The sequence below is a fragment of the Melopsittacus undulatus genome, chromosome 3 (assembly GCF_012275295.1).
Source record: "Melopsittacus undulatus isolate bMelUnd1 chromosome 3, bMelUnd1.mat.Z, whole genome shotgun sequence".
Taxonomy (NCBI): Eukaryota; Metazoa; Chordata; class Aves; order Psittaciformes; family Psittaculidae; genus Melopsittacus; species Melopsittacus undulatus.
The window spans coordinates 34,539,786-34,550,602 of NC_047529.1; the positions used below are offsets into that span (position 1 = coordinate 34,539,786).

Below are 10,817 nucleotides of genomic sequence, written 5' to 3' on the forward strand. Positions count from 1 at the left end.
CAAGATGCATATTTGCCTTTACTGAGGACTTACAGAACTTTTATTTCTAAAGGAAACAGCTCCAGTAGTTTTCTGAAATCCAACAGGAATTCTTTAATATGCAAAAAATAACAGACAAGTAAAAATTCAACTGGTATAAAAATGAAAGAGAAGAAGTTGGTGTCAAAATATTGCCACGAGTCTTAACAGGGTAAGATTTTGATACAACTCCAAAGAAGCTGGACTTACTTTGCCAAGATTTTAGTAGGGACAACAATATTGGCCAGATAGGCTACTTGGAGATGTTGTTTGTGTCTTCATTTAAAGCAATGTAAATAAGAGGAGCATCACTCAATGAAATTAATGAAATAATTTTGTTGTTATACAGTAGAAATAAAAGGAAAAAAAAATCCTGTTGCTGTCAGGAATGGTTACTGTGAATTGCAGCTCTGTATTTAAGGGATAGCTTTACTGACTAATTCAGATAGAGGAGTAGGAGGTTCTCATAACCTTAGTAACCAGTCCTCATAGCATTAGATTTTCCCAATTTTGTTCTTAGGAGAGGGCTGCTTTAAATACCACTGTCTGCTCTCCTTGTTGTAGAGGAGAGGAAGGAATTTACCTCTCCTCTCAAGGAAGGGAATCCCTCAGGACAGAATCACAGGGGAGCAAAGTGTAAGGGAAATGGCACAGGACATGATTGTCCTTACAATTTGGCAAGGTTTAGTAATACAAAAAACAGGCTGTGTCTGGCAGAATCTTTCATCTGCTGGATGTAACTTTGTAAATCTGTGGCAGTCTACTTATGAAGAATGAAGCTGGAAGTGCTCTTGCTTTCTGGAGTTATGGGAAGTTTGTGTGTAGGAATGCAGGACTGGAAATTAAACCAGTGTCCTGGAGGCGACTGTGGGGTAGATATTTAGTCCAGAGCGGTCTGCAGTACCTTTACTTCATATATCATCAGAAATACTTCCCAATAATGTATAAGAAGCTTGTGTTCTGTAACAAAAGAGCAAAAAAGAACAAATGCTATATGAGAAATGAATAGAATGGTTGAAAGAGCAGTGTCATTGTTATTGGTCCAGGTAACAGTTTGTTTTACTTTTTAGTAAACAGTGCAAGTGGCCAAGTGCAGCTCTCCTAGCTGAACAGAGGGCACACTAAACAGCAGAAAAAAAACCAAATCTATTAACATTTGAAGTCAAATATATCCACTAATGCAGTGTACTTCATTTGTAAAGCAAGTTTATGCTTAGAGTTTGACCTTTTGTGATCTGTGGTTAAAATCTCAACAAAGGCAGCTTTTTGCAGCCTTTATCACAGTGCATCAAAAACAAAATCATGCTGTATGTGAATAGGCTGCCCACTTGTTTTGTCATAGTCACATTCAATATTTCATTATTCAAGAACATCCTTGAACACGTTTTTCATTTCAGCTTTAAGAGAGTTTGTCCTTTTACAGAGGTTACTGTGACCTCGGTGCATATCATTTCATTGCTTGTATGGATGATGACAGGTTACTTGTTCAACAAAGAGGTCATTTCTGCTGAAGGTGCTGTATTCTGATTATATCCATACATCCCCTAATGGTGTGTGTGTTTCCTGGAAACAGATGAGAAAGGCAAAGAAAATAAAGAAGTATCATTTCCTCTGTGTGGAAAACAAACTCTGCTTTGAAGCTTAGAGCTTGCTTTTGTCCCCACCCTACCAGGTGCCAGACCATAAAATGCAGTGGTTTTATGATTTTACTACTGGGAAACAATAAAAATACTGGGGGAAACTTTAGGTCAGCCCAATTGATCTGTACACTAGGCTGATTTTTTCATATAGTAAAAGCAGCATGGTCATGTAAGGGGATATGCACCAATATGCTCTTGTACCTACCTATGGCTGGCTTCAGAAGATCTATATGGGAGCACCAGTCTGGTGGTGGTTGTGAGACCTGAGAATGGTGAAGAAAGAGCAGAACATAGGCAATAAAGCCATTTGATCATATATAAGTGTAATTGCTGGCTTTGTTCTTCATAAAGTTGTTCTGGTCAGATTATTTACAGGGTTTAACAGCTCTGTCTGCATTGGGACAGGGCAATCTAAAACGTGTCCTTTAAAGATTAGAGTATCTGATTAGTTTTGGCATTTAGGTTTATTGTTTTCCCTTTTTGTTAATTTCTGTGCTTACTGTATAATGCATTCTGCAGAATTGGATTTTTTTTTCTGAATTTGAAATATATCAGTCACAAAAAAACCCCAAACTAAAGAATAGGATTTCAAACCTTGGCTAGCAGATAAATTAATATTTTAAACTAGTATTTCAGTTGTTTTTTTTTAAATATTTTTTGTAGAATTTTTTTTTTAGTTGTTATATGCTATTTCAAGGTATATTTTCAGATGCAGATGTTTCCTGCTTTTCCAGGATTTCAAAGCAGGTGGTTTTCCATTTGACCTCACTATAGACGGTTCATGCCTGCAGTTATGCTCAGTGTTTAAAATTCTAAGCTGCTGGCTGATAATTTGCTGTTTTCACCTATGGAAAGAGTAATGCATATAACCAGTTTTACCTAGTAAAAATTACTGGTTAGAAGTTGCTTCAGGGTTGGAGTATGAAGTAATGCATAAAATTTTACATTTTAAATGCCTAAAAAAGCATCAAAGATCTATTGTTTTAAATTGTGAGCATCATGCTTCTGCGTGGGGTTTGAGAGGCAACAATACATTTGGAGCTTTTGATAAAAGCTTAAAAATTGTACTTTGATCTGTTTGTAATTTGCAAAACAAGCTTTAAGTAAAATGGAGTGAGATTAAGGTAACCTGCAGTTACTTTGCACTTGCTATGGCACTGGTTGTGGTAGAGGACTCGCATGTCATACGTAACTTGAGCAAGCCTTAGCTCTAAATCATGGAATTCAAATACCAGTTTTTGAAAACTCCAGTGTACAGAAGTGTTTGGGCATCACAGTTTGAACTCCTTTTGTGCTGAAGGAGCACCTTTTGTGCTTTGTTTTGGAAACTAGATTAATCCCATTAATATCTTAAACTAAGAAAATCTAAACTCCCTCCCCCCCCAAAAAAAAAAACCCAAAAACACACCCCCAAAACCAAACAGCCCCAAACACCCCCACAAATAAAAACCCATGCCACACCAAAAAAAACTCACCACCTAAACCAAAACAACTAACCAAAAGAGCCCATCGCAAAGCAAATTCCAAGCTTCAAAAGGCTTGTAATTTACTATAGGCATAGACCATCCATGACTGTTTAGCTGAGAAGGAATGATGCAGTCCTACCAGCATAAACACCTACAGTTTATGGAAAACAACACAGGTATCTGTGACGGTCTGCATGAGCAGATGGAACCTCTTCAGCTTACTCGTGCTTGTTACACCTGCCGAGGGTGACTTAATCATCATGCCTTTAGAGTATTTTAGGATGTGGGTTTGAGTAGACAGATCTGGGATTCCAAGTCTTGCCCTACATATGCATTTTACAACATGCCATTGCTGGGTTAATTGTAAAGTTCTGTCAGGAAAAGCTTGACCTGGTCTGCCTTCTGCTTTCTAGTTGAGTGCTTTAGGCTTCAATCAAGCCTCTCCTTCCCTGCTTTCCCACTGGGTCTGTAATTCATATATTCTTGGATGTGAATTGGCTCAGCTTCAAGGAACGAGATGGAAAATGCGTTTATTTCTGATACACACCATAATTAAGGTCCTTTTCCAAAGTGTGGAACATGTGGGTTCATCCAAGTTGTACCAGATGTGGAATCCAAATTCCCTACTTACCGATGAAGTGATTAACAACTTGAAAGCTGTGATGAAGACGGGAGTGACTGCTCTCTTGCATGTAAAGTTAATCTTAAATGCAAGAACATGTAGGGCTTGAAGTTGGAGAGTTCTAGCAGAGTTTAAATGCTTCTCCACATAAACTTAGGCCATGGCAAAAGTCTGGGCAAGCTGTAGTTTCCATTTGTGAAACTTGTCAAGGCCATTTTGAAAATTCATCTGAACATATATAGTAAGCATTGCAAGCAAAACCTTTGTTTTCATTAGGAAAATAACAATCCTATAAACAATACATTGTAGCAAATCACAGAATCATAGAACAGTCTTGACTGGAAGTTACTCTGTAGTTCATCTCGTCCATCCTTCTTGAAGCAGGCCTAATTAGGTCTGGTTGTTCAAGGACTTGTCCAGTCAAATGTTTAATATCTTTTTAATAGGATGGAGATTCCACAACCTCTGAGCAACCTGTTGCAGTATTTGACCATCCTTATGAAGAAGAAGCTTTTCCCTACTTAGAATCCAAGTTTCCCACATTCCAAATTTGATCCGTCTGATCGGATCACTGTGCACATCTGAATGGAATCTGTCTGTCTTCTGCACACCCTCCCATCACATGGGTGCAGACAGCACTTCTTGTAACCTTTCTTTGTACACTATGTGCTCCACTCTCCTCGCCTTCATTGCCTTCCACTGGACCTTTTCCAAAATGCCAATGCCATTCTTGTATGGGGGACCCAAACTGGGAGACAGGACTTCTGATACAGTTTCACAGAATAAAAATTAGGTGAAAAAAGTAATTGTGAATAGGTTTGAGCCTTGAGTGTAGTGTGTTATGGCAATGTATTGTTGAGTACTGCGAAGTGAAATGCCTTTCAGTTTTATTACTGAGAATATACAAACACAGTCTATATATAAAAGTATATGTGTAAGAATTATCTATGTCTACTTCTAGATACTGTGGTTTAGAGGTTTAGGACAGAATGTTTCAGAAATTTAACAGTATTTAACTTGTCATGTATGTAAAGTTCTAATACCACAATCCAGAAAAATATTTGCCTTTTTGATGAATGCTTTGCTGAATGAGAAGATGCAGCTTGACTGTGTGTGTGACTGACGTGACTTTGATCTAGGCAAAGATTACTGCTCTAAAGTAACAGAGCACTTCCTGAACTCTGCAGGGCAGCAACGTGTTTCTGTGACCAGCCTCCTTGTGTGCCATGGCTTATTGATGGTTGGAACAAACCTGGGTATAATAGTAGCATTACCAGTGCCACGCTTGCAGGGGATTCCCAAAGTAACTGGTGAGTGAAATTTTCAAACAGATCAAGTACAGTAGTTTTATACTTATGATTTATTTTCTCTTCTGACAGCAGTTCAAGTAAACCTACCAAATTGTTTACATTGTTTAGATATATATCTGAACTCTGATGAAATTATATATGCTGTTCTTCCTGAGCTTTACACAGTGTACTCAGGCACTTGTCTAGTTTTGTCTCATTTGTTTGAGCCGGAACAACTGTTTTTCTTTGGGGCATAAGAATAGGATAGGCATTAATCCTGAGGGAGTACAGTCAAACACAGGGGGATGAGAAGAGAATGCAAATAATCTTTCTTCCAGAATTGGGGAAAATAGATGCATTAGGTTTAGAGACACAGATGCTGAAAACATAGTGTGTTGTCTGTTTATTCAGTAAATTGGTTTTATGCCCTTTCTCCCCAAACTGGAGACCTGGAATATATAAGAATATATCTTTAATTTTTATGACAATGATCAAGATTTTTGTGTTTTGGAGAGTCGAGTTACTTTCGTATTACCACATTTGAAATACAAATGCATGAATACTGCTGTATCACTTTGCAAATGTTTAAGGTACTAGGAGAAGCAGGATTTTAGACGTATGGTTAGTAGGGGCTTTGCACCAGTGTTTTGGATGTTTTGGGTTCACAGTTCTGCTCGAGCTTTGCACTGTGGTGGGAAGCTGGCAGGTTTTGAGGCAAGCTGTTTGAAACTTCCTTGGAGAGAGGGGAGAGCTTATGTAACTTTGCAAAATGAAAACTAAGTCCTCTGTGTTCAGCAAAATATGCAGTGATAATCCAGTATGACACAGGATAAATGTGGAACCTATGTTAGGTGAAAATAAATGCAATACAAGAAAAAGCATAGTTGCAGAATCAGAAAATCTCTCCTTTTATTCTTTCATTGTCTATTTTCATTATTGTGGTTTATATCATCTGTATGTTCTTGCATTTATTTTGGATTAAGATTTGTCATATTTCACAGATCCAGCAATGTTACATTTAGAGATCTATTTTTATGGTCTTTGATTCTGTGTTTGGAATTTGAACTGAAAAATTGTGATTTTTTTTCCAGTTTTGCTTCCAAGTGATAATTCATCTTTGTATCATTGCACTTTCTATAAATCAGGGTATGTTTTATTACATCTTGGAATGCATTAGGGAGTTAGGGATGGACAGAGTGATTTGTAGGGTTGTGGGGTTTTCCCTTTGATAGGCTAGCTCTTTCCCATATTGTAGCTATTTTGTAGAATCACATTTTCCCCTCTTCTTTTTTGCTGTAAAAGCCACACATATTGATATTGTTATAGCTTCTGAATTTGGCCATAGTCAATTTGGGGTTTTTATCAATTTTAATTATTTGCACAGTGTTAATCTTCCTTGTACCACAAAAATCCTACCGTTTAAATACTTGGGGTTTTTTTGTTTGTTTTTTTTTTAAAAGGGTGAAAATAATGGTTTGGTCATTTCCTTGTGAATCTGTCATGGTAACTAGACAGCCATTTAGAGGATGAGTTCTAATTCCTGCTGTATAGTGTGGAGGGGTCTGTTACAGTGAAACAGGTGTTCCTCTCTTTATTTTGGAGAGGTACAGAGGTACAAGGGGATTAATTGAAAAACACGGATTACTGGAGAAAACTCAGTGTTACATTTGTGAGAACAGAGAACAAAAGTAAGTCAAATTAAATTTATAATGCCGTGTTTCAGGTGATTTAATAGTACAGTCCTAAATCACTTGTTGTACATTAAATTACTTTTTTGTGGGTTTTTTTTACCTGTAAATTGTGTACACACAAGGCAGAATAGGGTTTTAAGAGTTATGCTATTCTGAGCAAATGTCATTAATTATGGTGAAACAATGTACTAAAATTTTCTTTAATTGTCTATCTCTTTTGGCTCCAGGAAGAGGAATAGTGTCGTATCATGCACACAGTGGCCCAGTCAAGTTTCTTGTAACGGCTGCATCTATAAACAAGAGGAACAGAAACAAAATGCGGAACAGCCTGCCTGCTGGCTCAGAACCTAAAGATGATGACCAAAAGAATGTTCTGCACAATGAAAGACCAGGTTCTTCCCTTAGTAATGCCCATGACACAGCAATTTGGTTGGGGGGTTCAGTAGGATCCATTGCACAAAAAAGTGACTTGTCATCATCTTCTGGATCCCTTACTATGTCTCATGGATCAAGTTCCCTAGAACATAGGCCAGAAGACAGTAACATTTACGAGCTTTTGAAAGATCAAAACATCTCATTTAAAAGTAAAAGACAGAGATCAAAAAAAATGAAAGCAAGTTCAGTATTAGTCATTTCTGGTGGCCAAGGACACAGAAGAGTGAACAAGAAGATCAAGCAGCAGCGACAAGATGAGCTAGTGTCTTCAGTGATGGTCTGGCAAATTCCACTATTAAATATCTAACTGAACTAAATCCAAGACACCTTCTGCTATTAAAAACATCTGATACCCTTTTACAGCAGATGCCACCTTAGGACCCAAATGGATAGACTTTATGCACCTGGAAGCAATTTCAGCAGGCTGTGATCACAGGATTAAGAGTTGCAAGATAGTCTTTACATACTTAGAATATTCTGCAGTATTAGAGTATCAGAAATGTTCAGTCATTAATGCTGTCCTTGATACTTAGAACAGAAAGGATCTGTTAGACACTTTTAAATGGTTTTAGAATCTCTACCTTATTTATATTCACATTTATAAATATCATAATTATGTTCGATAGCACTTAGAGAAGGCAAGGAACACATGCCACGTCTCATGCTGGTTTTTGCTGATGTAAATCAGCTGTTGTTTATTTTTCCAAGTAGATTTTAACAAATTAGAAAATATTTTAAAACAATAAATAGTCTAATGCAAGCTAATAATAATTTGGTAATTACTAGAATAGTTTGTAACACTGTATCACAAGCCAGAGCTTGGTCTGGACGAAAGTAGTTATATTAATTGATTGGTATTTGTTTATTTCAACATAGAAAATAGATTTTAATTATTATTAATATTTCTAATGCTCAGTATTATTAAAAATGTTGCAGTACAAAATGCATTCATGTTCTTGGTAGGTGCAATGTGTCTGTGACTCACCTTCATTACACAGAGAAAGTTCAAAAGATGCTATAGTTTACAGAAAACAGAAAATACAGGTATAGGGCAGCTGTGCATTCTAGTGCTGTTAACCCATTCTCCCCAGCAACTCAGTACCAAAGCTAGACATGGACTATGCCATTTTGAAGGCAGATGTGCATCCAGTAAATTGATAATGAAACTGTTAACTGGGGAGAAAGATACTAATATTGGAATATCTATAGGAAGTGCAGGGTAATCACTGTGAGTGTAGGCCCTACCTCAATTGATTTGTGCTGTGTCCTCAGGCAAATGCCAGTCAAATTATGTCACAGCACAACAGCAGAGATATGGTCATATCTTAGTGGTGGTCACCTCTTTCCAGACAGAGTTTCAGCAAAACGTGGTCACATAAATGGATATTGTGAAAATAACATGCACAGCTTCATTCACTCAGTTGGGGAAGCAGTTGCTTTGGTAGTGTTAGGGGGATGAGTTCTAAAGAGAAATCTAATTGTCATTTCTTAATGAATCTGTGTATTTCCAAAAGAAACTCTGAATTTGGGATTCTTACTGAAATTCCTTTTTGCACTACTGACTGCACATGTGGAATACAAGACAAAGCCTTCAGCTCACACAGATGTTGTGATGAGACACATCCTGCAGTCAAAATATGTTTAATACAGATAACATGTTGAACTGAGTCACTGGAAACTTCCTTTTCCCTCATCAATAGACTGAAAAATGCAGAGAAATTAGGATGATTATGTTTCTGCTGAATATGTAAAGAACTCTAATACTGCCCATCAGTAAAATGCAAATTAAATATATCTGAAGCAGAACATTTGTCAGATATATGCAGTGAGTAGAATCAAGTAAAACTTCTGGTTGCTTTCGTACCATAATTATTACATATCCTGCTAAGGAAAGTTATTTGGTACCATTGAAATTATTTCTGCTACTTCTAAAACAAGCTCCTTGGTTCCACCTTGTTTTGTTTCAATCTGCCTATTTTAAATCAACAACAACCATAATTAGAGTGTTTCCCAGCATGTGACAGTTCAAGGTAAACAGTACTTGAGACTGAATTATTTTGTTTGATATGGGATAAAGTTTTAGTTGGGTTGGGTTTTTTGGTTGTTTTTGGTTTTTTTATAGTAATTTTTACTATTAAGTATTGCTGAAATTTATTTTCTTTATTTTGCAGTAGATATGTGTATATCTTAAATTTTCAGTCTGAATTTTCAGAACACCAGAGTAAGGTCAGGTCTTCCTGCCATCTTCCAACTAGTACATGGGACAGAGGGAATGCCAGCACAATCAGTCTTTGCCTTCTAGGTGGCACCAAGATAGGTATTTCAAATAACAGATCAGCACCCTGGTTTCTTCTTAGGGGTTTTGCCCACACCCTACATTCCTATGAGAACAGGTTTCTTGAGCCATAATAGCACAAATTTCAATGAGTCATGAAGGACACTTACTACAGATGGGATTGTAGGCTTAGGGTCTTCATTATTGTTCTGTGCTTTTATTCTGTGTCTTTTGCTGTGTATCTTGCGACTTCAGTTTATCCAACTGTCAGTGTTAGCATGGGCTTAGGATTGGCATGAGTCCTGGTGCAAGAAAAAAAAATAGGGCAGAGTGCTTCTAAGCCAAGCAGCTGGCAACATTTCCCCAAACTTTTCCTCTTCTCCCTGGCTTATTGCCTGGGCTTGCCCAGCTTGAGGGATCAAGGCCAGTTGCATTTTCTACACTCTTCCATAGCTATGGCCCTGGGAGCTGCTCTTTGCCCACTGTGTGGAAGTACTACCTTGTACAGTTTAATGTATGTATATTGAAAAACAAGTTAAAAGATTCTTCTGTGTTTAAAGCATATATAATCTAGTATCCTTTTGCTACACTGCAGTAAAAAGACTACAGTTTTTTTTCTGCATGCTTCTTGGATGTGGGATTCCACGTCTGTGCCTTCAGGACTACTCCCTTGTGGATCTTTATCACTAGGAGCAATAAGCAGAGTCCACCATACATTCAACTGGAAATCTATACATGGCGTTATTACAGGATCTGCTAGGAGTAATACATGAGAATTTTAAAGTGAAATTCATCCTATCTACTGGCTGAAATGTAAGTTTCTTCAGTTTTATCAATAACACAGTAGAAACAAAGTACAACTCTGCTCCTCTGTTGCCAGCATGACTTCAGTAAGAGCAGAACTGGGTCCCTCATTTGCGTTATGCCATTTTGAAAATATGTATCTATTTATCTTACTAACCTGTAAAGCAAAAATGAAGCTGTATGTCTTTATAAATATACATTGACATGAACTAGGTTTTTAGTAACTAACTGAGCACAAGGTGCAATGTTCGTTTTTTAATACTCAGCTAATTGGTGTTGCCTTATGGAAACAGGCAGAAACCAAAGTTTCTCTTACAGCTGGCAAATAGTCCTTATAGCTGTTGTAGACTGTGCTGATAGATAGGTTGGATTTTGCATTCCGATACTGCTTTTCTAGATAAATAGAAGTTATGGAAAATACTAGGAAAAGAGGGGCGCAAGTGTAACCACTATGATATCTATATATGTTTTCTAACACATAGTAGCGTCTTTTATAACATGAGCCATACAACTTGTGTATTTATGTTCAAAGTATAAACTGAGAGAAATATTTAATAAAAAATGTGATAAAAATTAA

At 37.1% G+C, this 10,817-nt stretch overlaps 1 protein-coding gene across 2 annotated transcripts in view; it reads left to right on the top strand.

The window, feature by feature from the left end:
- Positions 1-10,817, top strand: part of ARHGEF10 (Rho guanine nucleotide exchange factor 10) — a 110,834-nt gene extending 100,017 nt beyond the window's left edge. The window contains exons 28-29 of one of the 2 annotated variants that reach the window (XM_034060674.1): positions 4,934-5,056; positions 6,954-10,817. In XM_034060674.1, coding sequence (XP_033916565.1) covers positions 4,934-5,056; positions 6,954-7,468 — 638 coding nt within the window. In that variant the 3' untranslated portion in view covers positions 7,469-10,817. The remainder of the gene's footprint in view (positions 1-4,933; positions 5,057-6,953) is intronic. The other variant, XM_034060675.1, reaches the window with a different exon arrangement.